The 19,759-nt window shown below is 51.1% G+C and overlaps 1 protein-coding gene across 1 annotated transcript in view; it reads right to left on the bottom strand.

The window, feature by feature from the left end:
• GRID1 (glutamate ionotropic receptor delta type subunit 1) overlaps positions 1–19,759 on the bottom strand; it is a 647,037-nt gene that overhangs the window by 509,880 nt on the left and 117,398 nt on the right. Inside the window, exon 3 of the mRNA XM_059899403.1 lies at positions 5,410–5,694. Within this exon, the coding sequence (XP_059755386.1) occupies positions 5,410–5,694 (285 nt within the window). The remainder of the gene's footprint in view (positions 1–5,409; positions 5,695–19,759) is intronic.

The raw sequence follows: 19,759 nt of genomic DNA, 5'->3' as shown, positions 1-19,759 counted from the left end.
GAAAAGATTCTCAGCCTCATCTTTCATCACAGCAATATAAATTAAAATCACAGCAAGATACCATTTCACATGAAAATCTTAAAAGTAAAAACAGTACCAGGTGTTGGTGAAGTTGGCGAGCTTCGAGAACTCTCATACATTGCAGAGAGCAGTAAAAATAGGTAGAAATTCTTTGGAAAGCAATTTGGAATGATATACTAAAGTGAAACACGCATACCCAATAGTCCGGCAATTCTGCTCCTTTGAGATAGACCCTTAAAAAATTCTTGCACACTAACACCAATAATCTTATCAGTATTATTTGTAATAGCAAAAACCTGGAAACAACTCAAATGCCCATAGTAACACAATGGTTAATAAATCAGGTGATACTTTGCAGCAGTAAAAATGATCGAATATACCCATCTGCATCAAATGAACAGATCTCAAAAACCTAATATTGAATAAAAAGGAAAGCAATCACGAAAAGTGTACAGAAGTGTTACTCCAGATATTTAAGGTTCTCAAAGAGGCCAAACTAAGCGATATGCATCTTAGGATCCATACTTGTATGATAAACTATAAAGAAAAGCAAGGAACTGGTTAGAACACAATCAAGATAGTGTTTATGTCCCCTAGGTAGGAGAGGACATGATACGAGCTAGACACACAGGGCTCCTGTACATTTTTAAACTGGTCTGGGTTCATGGGAGTTCACTTTATCACCATTCTTTTAACTTGACATATACATTGTAAACATGTGTAACTTTTAAACTTCTTAAAATAATTTTAAAACAAGCACGAATAGGAAATGGCCACACGTTTAGAGCTTTAAGCTTTTGTTTCTGTGGAATCCCAGCTCCTAACCCCATTCCAGGCCTGCGAGCTGGCCCAGAGGCCAAGAGGGACCACCACACCCCGGAGGTGCTGTGGAGGAAAGAGCCCTGGGGTCCTGACTTCACATCCCAGCCCTGTGCAACTTTAGCCAAGATACTCCACCCATCTGTTTCTTCATGTAAAAAGAGTACCTAGCAAAATAGTTGTACATGGTAGGGACTCAGTGAATATTTGTTGAATGAATGAGTCAGTGATTTCTAAGATCCCAATCGTAAATACACCCCTCATCCAAATGTATTCACCAGGGAGAAACTGTGCCTGCAGCTCCTAGCACATCCTCCCCAAGACACACACGAATATCCCAGAATTTGAAGTGGCAAGTCAGAAAGTTCTCTCTTCTGTTCAATCCAAACTTTTGGTATTTTAATGTTACAGATTTTCTCTCCCAAATGTCAGCTTCTCTTTCATTTTTCCTTTCGCTGTCACAACAAGCATACAAGTATTTTTGATGGAATTTTACCAAATGGCACATCTTGCATTTTGTAAACCTTAAATACACAAACTCCTCTCCCACCACTCTGCCAAACTCTCTCTTAGAATGTGTTTTTGTCTCTCTGACCCTTGACTCTTGACTCAGATGCCCAGTCCTCAGGCCCCACCCAGGGAAGGACATTCCTTTGTTTAAAGGGAGGCTGAGGGGCAAATGAGGAAGGATCAGTCCTCACCTTGCAAGGGTGGGATCTTACATATGACATTCATTAGCAAGTCACTGACTGCACAAAGCTAGGGCATGCCAAGTCCATTCCACACACCCCATCCTTTGCATTAACTCTGCCTGGCTGGGGCTAGGAGAAGAAGGCTGGAGCCTAGCAAGCCCCAGATTACAGAAATAGGATGGTGCCTTGGCTAAGTGCATGGGCATCGAAGTCAAAAAGAATCTCTCTGAGCCTCACACTCCTCATCTGTAAAATGCAGCAATAATCTCACCTCAGAGAGTTATTAAATGGCTTTAATAAAATAATATATGTAAAGATACTTGCAGATCAGCATAAAAAAAAAAAAAAGTCGCTATATCCCCAAACCACTTCTATTTGACTTTGGAAGGAATGAAACAGTCTTTACACTCAATTTGCTTTTTAATTGGGCTCACTGCAGCTAGTATTGCAGTGGTCGGGTGGAGGAAGGGCCCTGAGGAGTTGTGGAGGCACCATTTGTCTTGGGCATATCAGCAATGTAAATCCACCCACGGCCCTCGGAGAGGCCAATGCCAGCCAAGCTGAGGGAGCACCCACACCCCGAATTCTTGGGGCTGCATCAAACAGCATGTGGGCTTCTACCGCCTTGGCTCGTCTAACATGTTAAAAATGGGCCAGAGTTTGGGCTGTGCCTGAGGGGCATGGCCAAAACAAGTAACAGTGGTGAACGTTTTATAGAGAATGTTTGGGGTAGAAACCCGGCCTCAAAGGTTGTCAAATCAGGGGGCCAATGACCAGGGCAAGCAAAGGCAGGAGGTTCTGCACAGTACCCAATGAAAGAGCACTGGGCTTCCCTGGTGGCGCAGTGGTTAAGAATCCGCCTGCCAATGCAGGGGACACGGGTTCGAGCCCTGGTCCAGGAAGATCCCACATGCCTCAGAGCAACTAAGCCTGTGCTCCACAACTATTGAGCCTGCACTCTAGAGCCCGTGCTCCACAACAAGAGAAGCCACTGCAACGAGAAGCTCGCGCACCGCAACGAAGAGTAGCCACCGCTCACTGCAACTAGAGAAAGCCCGCACGCAGCAACAAAGACCCAACGCAGCCAAACATAAATAAATAAAATAAATTTATATTTAAAAAAAAAGAAAGGTTTTAAAAAAAAAAGAGCACTGGCCTCCAGAAAGGCTAACGTCAAATGGATCAGCACCTCGGACAGCGACAGCCAAGTGTAAGGCAGCTCTGAAATGCTTGATTCTCCCCTACCTTCCGGATCAGAATCTGCAAACAGGGCAGGCTGCTGCCAGCCCGTCCCCGCACCATGATGCTTCATGGAGCAATCACAGCACTTTTATTGCTGAGCCTACATGCTTCCTCAGAATCCTTCCCAACACAGCATTCAAGGCTCAACCAATTGCTTGCGGTGGTCCACCAGAGGAAAGCTATTGGTTACCCTGTGTCTTTATAGAATTACTAATAAAGGCCAGTCTGGTTGAAAACTCACTTCAACCCTACCAAAGGTAGCAAAGGTCTCCGTGTCAGAAAAGAGGGGCACACCTTTTGGTTTGATTGGTGGGTCTGGGTGGGAGAGGAGAGGGGGCAGAGGAGTGTGCCTACAGAATGAAACATCTGTTTCCTAGCTCACCTCCCCTGCCTCAGAGGTCAGACTATTCAGTGCCCTTGTCTTTCCCCCATTTCTCCTTTGTCTTGTGTGAAAATTGCTTGAAAAGTCCATGTCCGCATAAACGAGTGGGTTCATTCACACAGTGACAATTTCTTAGGGCCTACTCTGTGCCAGCCACCATGCTAAGCAGCAGAGACATAGGGAAGAGCACATGGCCCACTGTCTTGGAGCTTAGGGCCTGGGTGGGAGTAACTGTGCATCAAGGGTTAGCCCTCATGAGTGTGTTGCACCAAGCTGAGAGCAGGCTGAAGGAAGGAGACACGTGTCTGTGAGAGCATGTAACCAAGGAACCAGCTCTATGAGAAAGGGAGGAGTCTGCAGGCAGGTGGAGATCAGGTGCCCTTCCTTGGGGACTTGATCCTTGAGCCAAGTGGGGGTAAGGGATGTAAGAAGAAGAAAACACAGAATTTGAGCAAGTGCCATTAGGTGTCATTTGGTCTTCAAGAATTACAGGAGCCCAGATGGGATAGGTAGGCTGGAGAGCTGATACCTGCTTCCTATGGCTGAGGTTCCCACCAAAGCCACCTTAAGGGCTTAGGAAGAACCAAGGCTTGAAGAGTTTCTATAGGTCAGAGCAAAAGGAGAGCAAAGAGACCAGGAGCAGTGAGGTGGGAAGGGTCTACAGACACTGGACCAGAGCATCCTTCAGCCCTGGCAGTGTCCACACCTCCCTACAGGATGCAGCCTCAGAGCAGACCCAACGTCGGGGGTTGAACCACCAACACAAAGGGTTCTCAGGGGAAGGCTGGGCCACTGAGAGGTGCTATGACATGGTCTCAAACTCCTTCCCAGAGTCAGGGATTGAGCGGGGTCTGGAAGGAGAGGTCGAGTCCTGGACAGAGTCCAGTTCAAGCGCCTGCAGCCTCCGGCTGCCCTTCTCCCCATCACCACCTCATCTTAATTTCAGCCCAGTGACTGTCTGCTCTTTCAGTTCCTTCTGGAAGACTCTAAACAGCATATTTGCTCAAGAGCTGAGGACAACATTCTGGTCTTAGAGAAGCAGAGTATTTAGGCAAAGGCAAACATAGGCTGGTTTCTCCTCTGAGTTACATTCTTGGCAAAGGAATTATTTCACCAAGAGAGAAAAACAGGACTTTCGAGGGTCCACTCCATTCTACCCTTGCCCCAGCTATGCAGCTGCTGACCCTCACCAGTCTCCCACACCCTTTAAAGACACGTAATGTGGGTGGCTGTGGCTATAAAAGGGTAGCACGGGGATCCTTGTGAGGGAACTGCTCTGCATCTGACTGTGGCGGTCACATGAATCCACATGTGATAAAATTGCACAGAAGTGAATACACACACCCAAGTGCATGTCAACTGGTGAATATGAGCAAAGCCTATGGATTGTGTCAAGGTCAAATCCCACTTGTGATATGGTATGACAGGCGAGATGTTGGAGCACACAGAATCTCTGAATTGTTTCTCATAATTGCATGTGAATCTCAATTACCTCAAAATAAAAAGGTTTTTTTAAAAAAAAACGCATAAGGTGGAAACCATTTTATCTTGGGACTAGAAATGGTCTGTTTTCACAAAGCAGTCATAGAAAACCTAAAGCTATTTCTTCAAAGCCCACTGTTCTAGTTTCCTCACAAGCAAATTATGATTTTTTTTTTTTCATATGGGAGGCCTTCAAAGAAGCCATGACCAGCCATGCCCAGTGTCCCCAGACCCACACAACCCCAGCCTGGCTCCATGACATTCAGGGTGTCCCTCCCCCTGACCTTTGCCCCAGCCAGAAACCCTGAAACTGAGGGCAGATCAGGGCAGAGGGAGACAAGGAGCTGGGAAGGCTGGGAGAGTGGCCAGTGAGAGGGGAACACTTTGCAGAGGAGGCTTCCAGGAGGACCCATGCTGGCCAGCCTCCACCACTGCCTGCGTGCAGCCCTTCGGATCCCTGCCAGTGGCTTATTAATATTTTATTGAAAACTCTAAGATGATTCCAACTTCAGCTGTCATGATAAGGTGTTGTTGCTAGGCAACTTTAGTGCCTGTCTACAGATCTGTTTTCAGAGTTCCTCCCCCACTCACAAAGCTCGAGGTTCAGTCCTACCACCCAGAGACCCACTTGGCTCAGACCACCAACCGCTGTCCACACCCAGCCCATTCCAAAGTGCTCAGCCTCCACGAGCGATGGTCCAGCTCGTAGATCTCCCAGTGCCTGGCCATGCCCCCACCAGAGCCCCAGAGCAGCCCCTGCCCCCAACTCACCATACTCGCTGTCGTAGAACATGACGAACTTCTGCCAGCGCAGCTCTGTCACCAGCCTGAGCATGACATCATTGAGGCGCACAGGAGGTCTGGAGGCCAGCGTGTAGGCCTCGCCGTCAGGGCTGGGGTTCAAATGGCAGGCAGTACGCGGAGAGCCCCCTGGGTTGCGCTGGACAAAGAGGTGTGGGATGTGCATCGCGTCTGTGAGGGACTGCAGGGCGTTGGCAGACGCACAACCGGTGGATGTGACCAAGGCCAAGATCCCCTGGGTCATGAGGTCACAGGCTGGAAAGAGAGGGGAGAGAGAGGGTGGGGTCAGCATGGGGGTGATGCTGCCCTGGCTTCAACTGGCACAGCTCATGCCGGGCAGCTCATTCCCAGGGTTCCAAGAAACACTGCCTCCCTCCAGGGACCAAGAACCCATGTCAGGCCAGGCCAGAGGCGCTCACAGGCACAGTCTGTGATGCCCTAGTGATGCTGCCAGCTAGATGTTCTTGTGTCCATTCAAGAGATGAGAAAACAGAGGTCAGGAGAGGCAAAATCATTTGTCCTAGGCTACTCAAGCGGGGAGAGTAGAACAGGGATACAACCCACATCTGCCTGAGACAGCCATCAGTGCTACTAAATTAGCCATCCCGTTTCCCACTTGGGCTGTGAGCCCCTTAAGAGCTGTGAGCTCGTTTTGTTGATCCACGTATTCCCAAGGCCACGCCACAGGCCAAGAATACACTGTGTACTCTACAATTGTTGGCTGAACTGAACTGATTGGGGCTGAGGGGAATGAATAACATTGGAAAGCCAGGGAGACACTTACCCCCGAGGATCCAGATTGTAGGCAAAACCCCCCAGAAACCCTAGGTCTTCTGGCCAAGTCCATTTGATTCATATCATAAAGATACTAGGTCAAATCCCAGAGGAAGCATTTGGTTCCAGAAGCCCAGGATTATTCAAAAGCCACTTGACAATAACAAAGGAAGATGCTCGTGCAGCTGGGGCGCTGACCGCAGGTGTGCAGGAGGAACACGACCAGACGCCAGCAGCTGTTTCTAGGGTAGCTGCGCTCAGGGATCACCTTTTGAAGTCATCCAGCAACCATGAGTTCCAGTAAACCCTTTTAGCCACACAGACCATTTTGGAACATCAGACCAATTAATAGAAAGATGTACCTCCCAACACTGCAACCCACTGCACCAGTTTTGAAGCAAACACTTATTAATAATGCTTTATGTGATGGCAGGAATGTGGGAAAGCAGATGCAGTTTCAAAACACAGCCTGTGAATGTCAGCAGGCCTCTACTGCAAACGGCAGACTTTTGAACAACTTTGACAATGCGGTTCTTTCGGTTGAAAGCACCTGGGTTTATGTAATGCCTCAGACCAGGCTGGGAGGAGGAGACGAAGACTAGGGGGAGGAAATCCAAGGAGCAAGGCAGTGGGAGCCTGGGAAGGTGCGGGAAGAGGAAGACACCTCCAAGCTTTCAAATACCAAAGGCCAGCTGCTCCCCACGCACGGACTCTCACCTTGCACATTCATGGGCTTCGGCAGGAAGACAACTCAAATGCCCACAACTCTCCCTGCTGAACCCTCAGCCTCCAAACACAAGGCAGGAGGAGGGGGTGGTTAAACAAGAGATTCTCTGCAGTCTCTCTTGAAGACCATGCAGCCACCTAAATGCTCTGGCCCCTCGCATTCAGGCTCCACGCGGCCGAGTTCATTCCTGAATTGAAATCCAATCATGTCATGCTACTGTTTAAAGCCCTTTGGTGGCTCCCAAGACCGCTGCGGATAGAGTCAAACTCCTTAGGGCAGTCTTGCAGGCTCCCCAGTGCCTGCAGCCTCAGGCTCCTCACACGCCCCCGCCCGCTCTGTTACAGACCACTGCCCACCTTTCGGCCCCTGGAACCCATCACATTTCCTGTTGCCTCCTGAACCTTCACACTCACTCTCGCTTCAAGACCCAGACTCTACACCCCCAGACTAAGGACCCTTTGTCAAGCGCTTCATGTGCATCCCACACTTCCCCTATATGACACTGCATTGCGTGTATAACTGTCTCTCTCTCCCACTTGACCTCAAGCTCCAAGGGGACACAGGCCATGCCCATTCTGCTCACCATCCTTTTCCAGACACACAATGTGCCTGGCACACAGCAGTCAGTCAAGACTGATACAATAATACCATAAGCCTTGACATTTTCATGCCCTCTGGTCAATAATTCCACTTTGGGCATCCATCCAAGCTGTAAAAATGGCTTTAGATCCAAAAACATTCAGAGGATACTTATCCAGACTCTTGATATATTGCTAACGATCTAAAAGATGCGAAGAGGTGAGTGACATAAAAGTGTTCCATTTGTTGAAAGCACACACAGCCTTTAAAACTATTTATGAAGATACTACAGGAAGATGGGAAAGTGCTTGTCATAAAAAAGTTATGTGAAAGTAATACAAAATTGTATGTATTTTATGATACCAATTAAATAAAACTTAACATGCATGAAAGAAAGACCAGAAGGAAATATTGCAGAATGTTAAAAGTGACTGCATTTTAGAAGACGTCTAGACATGGTTTTCCTTTTTTTCTACATTTTGCCAAAATTTCATGTCGTGAACAGGTAATTCCTTTACAAAAGGAAAATAATCCTCCAACAATGGATAAACATGAAGCTATGTAGGAGGAGGGTCTATTTTGTGAGAATTTCCTCTGTGCCAAAAAACTGTGTCGAGTACTCTATATACATGAGTTCACATTATTCTCACGACATCCCTGTACGGCAGGCATCACTGTGTCTATTTTCCAGATAACAAGATGTGAAGCCACACAACCGATAAGGGCTGGACTAAGATGGCTTCTCGTCTAAAAATGCTTCTGGGGGGTGACTAAGTGACAAAACCAGGGCACGACATTTTACGCTCACCAGGATTACAACTAGGTGGATAGCATGCTTATGAAAAAGGCAAGAGAAGACACTAAAAGCCAAGGTCTGTGATGATAAATGGATTTTTCTTTCTTCTCTTGTACATATTCTCTTTAACGCTGATACACCGCATTTATACGTTTAAAAAGTAATCTTACAAAACACACTGTACATCACTAGGGTGTAAAGTTGCCCAGGAACTCCAGCCCTTGGTCCCAGCCCAAGACACCCACTGTACCATCACTGGGTCTTGGCTCTCTGTCGTCCACCCCACCTGGCTCCATCTCAGGGACTTCCTGACTTCTGATGGCGAGCCCCATCCCCATTCCACCTATGCTGGGTTATTAAGTCACTAAACCTCCGTGAGGCTCAGTTTCCTCATTTGGGCACACATCCCACTGCTCACCATGGATGGATTTGTCTCTTCCCTCCTGTGTGTTTTATGTATACACTCAGCACACCCCCTAAGCACAAAGCCCTGCAATGAGCACTGGGGAGGGGGAGGGGCAAAGAGCAGGATGAACACAGGCCCCATCTGAGGAGCTTAGGATCTACCAAGGAGCCAGACCCCACAACCTGGCCTGCGAGGAAGGAAAGGGGAAGCTCCCTGGGACCCAGAAGAGGCTGAACTCATGTGGGGTCAGCATCAGGGCCTGAAAGGAAGAAAAGGATTTAGACCAGGAGAGATGGGGGGAGCAGTGTGAGTGAGGGGTGCAGTGGGACAAAGACACAGGGGCTGGGCAGTGGGAACGTGCTCAGGGAACAGGTCCCCCTGCCCCAGCCCCGGTGGCAGCCCGAGACACCAGCTTCTTGGCTGGGCCTGGGCTCACCAGGGCAGCAGAAGGAACGCTAGAATCTCACAGACCAAAGTTCCAGTTTGGGCTCCTCTGGCCAGCGACTGTGTGGTCATGGGTGTGTCTCCTTCCTGAGCGCCCGTTTTCTATTAACTGAAGATATGAACCTCTACCCAGCAGAGCTATGGGAGCACTGACTTAGAACGTGGACCACAAATGCCAATCCCGTGCCATGCACAAGAAAGATGCTAAATATTAATACATGTCAGTTTCCTGCCCCTCTCCTTGGGCATCCCCAGCTCCCCATCAATGTCCCCACCCAAGTCATGCCCAGGATCCCAAGAAATAGCAGTTACAACAGAGAACGACCTCACTCCTGCTGCTGACCAACCCTCCCCGTGGAGGTGGGCACCCTGACCCGTCCCTGTATGGACACCCGCAGCACCACGGAAGCTCCTCAAGGCCTCAACCTCCTAGGTGAGCAGGGTGGGTAATTAAGGCTGGAAGCCTCTCCCAGGCACTAATGGAGAAGCCTGATACAAGTCAATTTCTAATCCACTGTGAATGGCCTGCTAATTGGGGCACTGTTGAAATGATGGTTATTTAGAGGCTCCTAACATAAAAATAACAAGATCAAAATACATCAGATCAAAGCCACACCAGCTATTAGCTTAAACAAGGTTGTGTGCTCATTCCTAGGACAGGACATCACACAACTCACACCCCAGTTGTAGAAGAGACACTGAACTCCAGTGCTGGCGTCCGATGGCTTGGATCTGAATCCAGGCCCTGCCACGTACATGCTGTGGGACCTTGGGCGAGGGGCTGACCCTCTCTGGGCCTCTGTGCTTTTTCTGTCAGAGAAGGATGATGGCACCCACTTCACAGAGCTGTTGTGCATATTCTCTGAAAGGTCTTTGTATGTGAAGAACCATTTGGCACTGCCTGATGCATAGTAAGAATGCAGAAGTCACCTCTGTCTCCAGCTTAGAGGTGCTTCTGCAGCTCACTAGAAGATAACAGCCTTTGTTATAATTCTTTGTCTCCAATATCATATGGTCATAAAGCTGATCTCTCTCTTGATGATAACAATGCAGGCTTGATGGATTGATATGAGCTCCCCAAGAATGGCTCATCAGCTGCGAAAGTAAGAAGTGGAGATGAATGTAATGAGCAGCTTCGAGACCCCTTACCCAAGCTCAGCGGCCTAGGAGAGCAGAGGTCTCCGGGCCACGTGATGGATTCCCAGGAATCGGGAAGAAGCAGGCTGTTCAGACTCAGGTTGGGCCCAGGCAAGAGGATCATGGAGCTCAGCCAGCATTTCCCAGACAGCCCCACAGTCACATCCCTGCCAGCTTCCCCTGAGATGTCAGCGTCCTGCTGATTCAGGATTCTCCAGACACAGGACTCTCAGGGTAGGATGTGCCAGGTGTAGCACTGACAAGCAGGGTCTCCCTAATTCTCACCCCAGGTGAGCTTTCTGATCCCCTGGTGAGAAAACTGAAGCACAGAGAGGGCTGACCACTTGGCTAGGGCCATACAGCCAGAGAGTGAATGGCAACGAGAGCATCGGAACCAGACCACCAGGTACCTCTACAGCCAGTCCCAGGAAGAGATGGTGGCCAGCAGAGGACAGAGGCCAGGATTCCATGGCTGACTCTACCCAGCCCTTCCCTGGATGGAAACTCCTGGGGCAGCTCCACACTTAACGCAGGCCCTAGAGAAGGAGCCAGCAAGCAAGAACAAGGCCTCCCTCTGCTAAAGGCAAATCCTTGGTGCATCAAGTCACTCGGGGCCCCAGGTGAGTGTTGGAGATAAGAGAGGTGCCCCCAGACATTGAGATCAGTCTGGGAACCACTACTGATCCACGCCCAGTCTTCTCCATCCCCATGGGCATTCCTGGAAAATTCTCAGGCCAAGACGGGGGGAAGCAATACCCCAGGAGGCTTGTGCTGGAAGAGATGCACCATTCCTGGTGCCGTCACCTAATAATGATGCTGACCACGGCCATCCCAGCCCTTCCCTCCACCATGTGCCCTGAATGCATGGTGCCCCGAGCACATCCACACCTGTTCCTCCTGGAAGACTTGACGTGGTCCCCAAATAGGTGAGATCGCCCATGCAGCCCCTGCTTCTCTGAGGCTACAAACCCTTTCAACCTCATGTGCTAACTGGCCTCTGGGTAGCCCCTTAAAGAGTGACAGGACTTCTCCAGATGGACAAGGCAAGAGAGGGCACTCCATCCGAGTGGAAGCAGCCTAGTAGAGGTGCCCTCATGTCAGAGAAGCTGGGCAAGGCTCTGCCGGTAACAGCAGGCAGCAGAAGGGAGAGCTGGCTCCGGGCAGCCCTGGGCTCAGCCCTGCCCTCCAGAGGTAATGATCTCTCTCCGACGGGGTCCAGCAGGCCAGCCCCAGGCCCTCCAGCACCTCTGCCTGCCCCACAATCCGGGCTCCATGTACCACCCCGCTACTCCAACAATGTGAACAGCCAGGAGCACTCACCCTCCCCCAAGCTACCCTCATTATCTGTGCCCTTCCTTTCCTCCTTTAAGCTGGCACCAACTTTATTAATATTTGAATTCTAGTGGCTAATGCTTTAAATTAAGGTAGCATTTATAAATACTTTATAGCTGATGAATAATTGACCAAATTTAGTATCGTCGTAACTCAGTAAATTACTGATCTATGGAGAATAACTATTTTTCATGTTTTATTAAGACATTTAAAAGGTAAACAAAACCATGAAATGGGGGGAAACGGGTGGCAGCACCATACAAAGGTGAGCGCTAGAGCTCGGGCCCGGCAGGACCTTGACCCCCATCGCCTCTCACCATCGAAAGGCCCCCAAAGGGGAGGGTCACTGAGGCCTCGCATCCCTCCTGAGCACAGGACAAACTTGATAAGCATCTTGTCCTACAGACCTTTTGCTTAAGTGACTCTCCCACCAGCATCCTCCTGCCTTCACTCCTGACTCCTTGCTCAGTTTGGTTTCTGCCTGTCTATCGATACAGTCCCTCTGCTGCAAACTCCCTCTCTCTGCTCTCTCTCCTTATATAGGACGGCTGGGAAACCCCAACCCAGGGTCAACCGTGGTGGGTCCACCTGCCCACCCACTTCTCCATGTCTGTGAGCAAACAGCGGAGAGTCAGAGAGACCCACGCACCCAGCAATGTGGGGACCCAAAGTGGGAAAGCTGTGTCACCATCCTCAACAGGGCTCCTCACCCCGCCATATTCACTTACATCCTCTGCACCACCTGCCTTGCTCATTCTCCTCAAACCTTCCGGGTTTCTGCCCCAAGTTCAACTAATGACCTTGCTTCATTTTTCATAGATTAAAAACAGAAGCCATCATCATAAGGAACTCATCCCAGTTCTTATCACCAGATCTACACACCTATCTGCGTTTGTGCTGAAAGCTGAGGAAGAAAGCTTCTCCCATCTTAGGCTGGCCCCTGCTTACGAGCTCTGGTTGCTCCCATGACTTGCCGTCTCCCAGACCCAGACCAAGACCCAGACCCAGACCCAGATCCATCACAATGTCCTCTCTATGGAATCATCAACCTTCCTTGGTATATCTGACCCATCCCTTTGAAAGTTACACCTCGGTTCTGTTGACGGTTCCTGTAATCGCTCCAGCCCACAGCCCTCGCTGGGCTCCTGACCCCCAACCAGGGGGTCTCCCACAGTGAGTCCATTGGCAACTCAAACTTGGTGTGTCAACACCGAGCTCCCTGGGGTGTGATCCTGTCCCTCTTGGTCTCCCAATCTCCATAAAGGGGCACTCCCACCCACCCAGTTGTTCTTGAACCTTCTCTCTCCCTGACCCTCTGCACCCAAGCCATCACCAAGTCCCGATTGTTTTATCTCCAAAATGTATCTTGGATCTGTCAACTTTCCTCCATCTCCAATGCCATCACCTTGGTCTAAACCACTACTATCTCCCCACTGGACCTCCACACACCCAACCTCCCCCAGATCCACATGCCACCCATTCAGTCCACTGCAGTGGACTGGCCTTCACAGATTAAAATGCCAACCAGACTGTGCTGTCCTTGCTTAGAATCTGCATTAGCTTCCCGTCGGCCTTAAAATAAAGTCCACACCCCGACAGAGCCCTGAGCCATCACACCCGTGCCCTGTGTTCCAGGTAGCTGGCTTTTGTGCAGTAACTCGGATGTCCAAGCTCTTGCCCACTTGTGGGTCTCCTCACATACTCGCCCTTGGCCTGCCACACTCCTCCCACTTCTATCTGGCTATCTCTCCTCATTCTGTATTTTTGGGGGTAACTGTGACTCCCTGAAGAGAATTTTCCATGAACCTAATCTTCCCTCAAGGTACTCCGCCTGCAGACCACCCACTGACGTTTGCAATCGTGGACTGTTCTGTCCCATTCTCTGAACCATGAGCCCGTGAGCAGAAGCACCTGTGTGCTGCACACCCTCCTAGCCTGTGGCCCAGCCCCCAGCATGGCCTAGCAGAGCAACAAACTATTTAATACTCTTAACAACTCCATAAGACAAGCACTATTGGTGTCCATATTTCATGGGTGAGGCAGAGCTTTCAAACTTGCCAAGGTCCCCAGATGCTCAGGTCCTCCCCAGAGTGAAGCTACATCCCACAATGTGGAGAAGGGGAGTTTCTTAAAGCTGACCCTCCACTCTAAGGCGGGTTTCACCAAGAGCTTAGAGGGTACCGAGGGGACAGTGGAGAGGAAAGCTGGCTGGGCCCAAGGCCTTGCCTAGGCAGCAGCGCCTGGGCAGGTGCCTGTCCTGCAGCATCTCCCACGCCCCTCTGGCCTCACGGTCAGCCCAGCCCAGGGAGGGGAACAGGAGCAAGGCCAAAGGGTCCCCCTGGATGTTGGACTGTAGCCCAGGGCAGGGGGGCAGCTGGTGCAGGCAGGATGCACGGAGCCAACCAGTAGGGTGGGGAAGGGCCGGCGGCTCCACGCCAATCTCTGGGGCCTCATCCTTATGCCAATTAATGAATCAAAACGGATTCCCTGCTCCCGCAGATTGGAAACACAGGGAACACTGGGTGAGATCGTGCTGGCTTATTTATAGCTCTCCGGCTCCTCGTTAATGACTTTTACTGCTCCACCAAGGGAACACCAGGCTCCCAGGCCGGGATTCACCGGAAGCCTACACTGTGAAAGTTAAATCAGGACGGTGATGAGTCCTGGGAGATTCAGAGAACCTCAAAAGCAGCCAAGCACCAAGGGGGGGTGGTGGGTGGCGACTCCTGCAGCCTCTCTGCCCCGAGGCCAGACGTCTCTTCCTGGGCTCCCCTCACCGTGTATCTGTGCTTGCACTTACTCATTCCTTCACCCAAAATCCTCTGATCATCGCTGTATCAGGTCCTGTGCCTAGAGACACAGAAGGCTGTGAAACTCAGTCCTTTTTCTTAGGAATTTAGGAATTCAGCATAAAGTCAAATAATACACACTCAAGAGAAGTGTGCTAGAATCTTGCAGGAAAAGGAATGATTAATTTTGCCTAGCAAGGAGATGTCAAGGAAAAGTTCCATAGAGAAAGAGGCATTTGGGATGGGTCTTGGGGGATGAGTAGGAGTTTGAAAGGCAAAGTAGGGGCCAGGCACCATTCAGGGCCCATCCAACTAATCACTGAGTCCCACAGCCTCCCAGGGAAGTGGGTTCTGCTACCTCATTTTAGACAGGAGGCATAGGAGCAGAGACCCAAGGTTGGGGTATTGCCTGAAGTCACAGGGGAGCCTGACTTGAAACCCTGAGCTGCCCCTGACCTCAAAGTTGAGCACATGGGCCCAGGAGGCAGGCAGGCCCACTGCTACAGCTGTGTGCCCTCAAGCAAGTCACTTAACCTCTCTGAGCCTCAATTCCTCACTTGTAAATGGGCTAAGAACAGTCCCCACCTCTAGGACTCTTACGAGGATTAAATGAGCACAGTGAACCAGAGGTCACGTTTGGATATACATGGACAGGCCAGACCACGGAGCCTGACCTCAGTCCTCCCCGCATCCCCAGGGTGCCCAAGGCCAGCTCCGTGCCTGCCTCTCCCCTCCCTCCACCTGCATTTGTCTCCGGAAAGCCAAGGCCATCCAGACACCAGGCCCCAGCCTGGTGCTCCTTCCAGGGCCCGTTGGCCCTCTCAGATGGGGAATAGAGACACCATGAGGCTTCAGGTTCTCCCTTTGCATCTCAACCCATGTCTGACTTTTTCTAGCTCTCTCTGATATCTCTCTTATTCTCTCTGTTGTTTCCCACTTTCTAAGTCTCAGCTCTCTGTCAGAGAGAGACAGAGTATATGTGTATGCAAATCTCACTCTCTCCCCCACCAGCCTATGCCCTCTCTCCCAGAAGGACTGACCGTCCCAAAGGGACAGAGCCCCACATCTATGCCTTGGCACCCAGTCTTCATCCGGGGCTTGAAAGCTGACCCATGGATGCCCACCTGTAGGCCTTCAGCTCTCTGGTCCTCCCCGCCCAGGGGATTAGTGTAGCAGGAACAAGTGTCACCTCTGGGCCAGGACTCCTTCCAGGAAAATGTGGAGGGCGCAGAAACATCCCCATCCTGCCAAGCTCCAGCGCTGAGCTCCAGCTCCAAGACTTCGCACTAATCCTGCAGCTTGGCCTGCCAGCAGGCTTCCAGAAGGCAACTCCCAGGCTCCAAGGTGCAAAGCAGGGGTCCTTGAGGTCAGGCTCAAATCTCTGCACCTGCACTCCCCTGCTAGAAATTCACATCGCTGTCCCCTCATCATCATTCCAGACCCAGTTCAAGTGCCTCTTCCTCTCCAGAGGCCTTCTTCACCCAGTTAGAACAGCACAGGCCTTGCGCCTGCTGTATCCCTACCACATACACGATTACAGCTCAGTGTCACTGTTTGTTCGGGGGTCTCCATCACCTTCTGGACTGAGCACCCTAAAGACCTCTCTGCGCCTAGCACCCAGGCTGGGATCGACACTCAGATGCCTCAGGGGAGCAGGCAACAATAGGACAATGCTGGAGGAGCACAGTGCTGGCCTTGGTCCACCACCATCACTGGGCAGCCCCAGATGGTTGCTATCACCAGGCAAACCTTAAGGCCATAGGTTGTCACCATCCTACGGGGATGTCTTTAGGGTAAGTATCCACAGGGACACCCACACACACCTCAGTCCCCCTCCAACAGCCTGGGCAGGTCAGGCATAGGTGGATCCAGCCCTCTGTGCCACTCCCTGGCCTGTCACCTGGTTGGAACCATGCCTGAAGCCCTCCCAAAAGGCAGGGATAGCCCACCCTCCAGGGAAGGATACCATCCCTAAACCGCCATCTTCTGGGCTCTACTGGCCCAGAGGGGCCCCCAGTCCATCCTGCCCCCTTCCTTGGTTCCATGACTGGAGAGCCACACCCAGTCTCCAGATGTGAGCCTTGAGCTCAACACTGCCAACTGCCAGATGTCCCTCAAATGAGGGATTTGGGCTGCCGAGCCCTCTTCAGGGCCCACCCCTCCACAGCTCAGCCCCTTTCCTCACTCTGCCCCACCTAGTTGCTGGCCTCCCTGGCTGTCACCAGTACCCGTGCTTTGAAGCCAAGCCCAGGAAGATAAGCAGCAAGGGGCAGCCCCCTCACGCCTTCCTCACTCCTCTGTACACTGCTCTCCACAGCCCTCATCACATGGCACGGAGGGTGAGGGCAGGAGGCAGGAAACTGGGCAACACCGGGGAGGTGGTGGTGGCAGATGGAGCTGGTTACACCGCCCAGGTCCCGCCGTGTTCTTCACATCCTTGTCATGGTCTTTGCATGAAGAAGTCCAAGCAGGCTGCTGTCCACATTTACTGGTCCAAACCCACAGCTGACTGTGAACAGAATGCTGGCAGGGAAGTGGTCCCACAAATTCCTGACGTGCCTCTTATATGTGAACTTGTGTCCATCCAGCCCTCTGATACTCCTCCCGGGAGGCAGCAATCTTGAAACCCAAGCCACATCCTGTCACTCAGCATCCAGCCCGAGCTGGACACTCGTCAGACGTCAGTGTCTAATTTTTTTTTAATGGGAAGAGGGCAGGGTGGGATGGGTCACAGCACCCGCATTACACAGAAGACATGAAAAGAAGCCTCTGGCACAAAATACATCTTGAATCAATTCTAAGATGCTAATGCCTTCCCCTTGGGAAGCGTCTATTCATTCATCATTCATTCACTTATCAAGCACTTAGCACACTCCTTCCCCGCCTCTTTTATTTATTTTATTTTTTTAAATAAATTTATTAATTTTATTTATTTATTTTTGGCTGCGTTGGGTCTTTGTTGCTGCGCACAGGCTTTCTCTAGTTGCGGAGAGCGGGGGCTACTCTTCGTTGTGGTGCGCGGGCTTCTCATGGCGGTGGCTTCTCTTGTTGCAGATCATGGGCTCAAGGTGCGCGGGCTTCAGTAGTTAAGGCATGCGGGCTCAGTAGTTGTGGCTCGCGGTCTCCAGAGCACAGGCTCAGTAGTTGTGGCACACGAGCTTAGTTGCTCCGCAGCATGTGGGATCTTCCCGGACCAGGGCTCGAACCCGTGTCCCCTGCATTGGCAGGCGGATTCTTTTTTTTTTTTTAATTAAAATTTACTTTTTTTTTTTAACATCTTTATTGGAGTATAATTGCTTTACAAAGTTGTGTTAGTTGCTGCTGTATAACAAAGTGAATCAGCTATACGTATACATATATCCCCATATCCCCTCCCTCTGCGTCTCCTCCCTCTCACCCTCCCTATCCCACCCCTCTAGGTGGTCACAAAGCACCGAGCTGATCTCCCTGTGCTATGCGGCTGCTTCCCACTAGCTATCTATTTTACATTTGGTAGTGTATATATGTCAATGCCACTCTCTCACTTCGTCCCAGCTTACCCTTCCCCCTCCCCGTGTCCTCAAGTCCATTCTCTACCTCTGCGTCTTTATTCCTGTCCTGGCAAAAGCAGATTCTTAACCACTGCACCACCAGGGAAGCCCCCAGCCTCTTTTAAACTGAAAGCCACATTAGTGCAGAGGACATCCGATGACATATAGGGGAAGGTGGCAGGCCACTGTCCAGCCTTCTGGGGCTAAAACAGAAAGAAGTGAAGCACTGCTTCCCTCATAGAGAGATGAACAGTGCAGTGGTAAGAGAACAGGTTCTGGCGCCGAACTGTCTGCACTCAAATCACTGCTCTTTTCTTACAGCTACATGGGGCTTTGGGCAAGCCACACCCTCTCCAGGCCCCACCTTAAAAATGGGATTACAACAGTGATTTCAGATATGATAAATGCATTTAATCAACAAACCGAACAAAACAACAACGAAATATAGTGCCCAAGGCCTGCCTCTGCCCACCTGTGCACACGCCTAGCAGGGTGCCAGCTGCAGCTCTGCTGGTGAGGGGTGAGGGGGGCTGACACCCAGCCTGGGTGCCCGCCAAAGCCTGCAGCTGCTTTGCTCATTCACCCCAAGGCCCTGCCCGCCCTTCAGTTCTAACAGCTCACCATCATCCTAACAGCCATCATGACAACACCCAGCCTCCAGAATTGTAGAGACGGGGCCACTTTTAGAGAATGAGTCTAGAGGAGACAGCTGCCCCTGCTCCCAGCGGCCCCCACCTGAGGGTCTCTCAAGAACAGAAAAGGGGATGGGGCGGGTGCTGGCCTGGCCCCCAAAGGCAGCCTTCCCGGCTGGACCAGCCCTACAGCCTGAGGAAATAAAAGCAAAACGCTCAGGACATGGGCTGTGGCTTGTGTGGCCCTGGCCATTCAGGCCAGCCCTGCTGATGGCTCACTCCTGAGACCTGCATGAAAGAGCCCGGCTGGTCCAGGGACGTTACCCATCTCAGTTCCCAGGTGCTTTGGAGCAGACCAGGAGAGAAGTCAGAAATCTCCTGCAGCCAGCAGGGATGAGAAGGGATCTTTGCCAGTGATAATGAAAAATTTCATAGTAGCAGATGCTTGGAGAAAATTCAAAAACAATACGACAAAATTCACAAATCAGAGAGGAACTTAAGAGAAATGTGATCGGTGGGGGTCAGTGTTCCCATGGGCACCTTTCTAGCCACAAGAAGACCGATTGGGAGACAGGTCCTCCCCATCAGGTAGTCAAATTGCCCCCGAGAGCCCATCCCAAATCTCTCCAATCACCTACTATATGCCCAGCTGGGGCCCACGCTGGGAACACAGAGATGATGCAGATCTGGCCCCAGGTCCCAGAAACGTCACGGAGGGGGGACCCGGGGCATGGGCCAGACGAGGCTTGGTGTCCACAGAGGGATATCAGGCAGGAGGAGAGTGAGCTGGCGGTCATGTGGCCTGGAGTGGCAAAGGGCTTCACAAAGGGCAGGGCTGCTGATGCTGGGCCAAAACATAGATTAAAAAGGGGACCAAGAGGGCTTCCCTGGTGGCGCAGTGGTTGAGAGTCTGCCTGCCAGTGCAGGGGACACGGGTTCGAGCCCTGGTCTGGGAAGATCCCACGTGCCGCGGAGCAGCTGGGCCCGTGAGCCACAATTACTGAGCCTGCGCGTCTGGAGCCTGTGCTCCGCAACAAGAGGCCGCGATAGTGAGAGGCCCGCGCACCGCGATGAAGAGTGGCCCCCGCTTGCCGCAACTAGAGAAAGCCCTCGCACAGAAACGAAGACCCAACACAGCCATAAATAAATAAATGAAATTTAAAAATAAAAATGC

The sequence above is a fragment of the Balaenoptera ricei genome, chromosome 16 (assembly GCF_028023285.1).
Source record: "Balaenoptera ricei isolate mBalRic1 chromosome 16, mBalRic1.hap2, whole genome shotgun sequence".
Taxonomy (NCBI): domain Eukaryota; kingdom Metazoa; phylum Chordata; class Mammalia; order Artiodactyla; family Balaenopteridae; genus Balaenoptera; species Balaenoptera ricei.
Note: the sequence above shows the minus strand (reverse complement) of the source record. Positions and strands in the feature narration are given on the sequence as shown.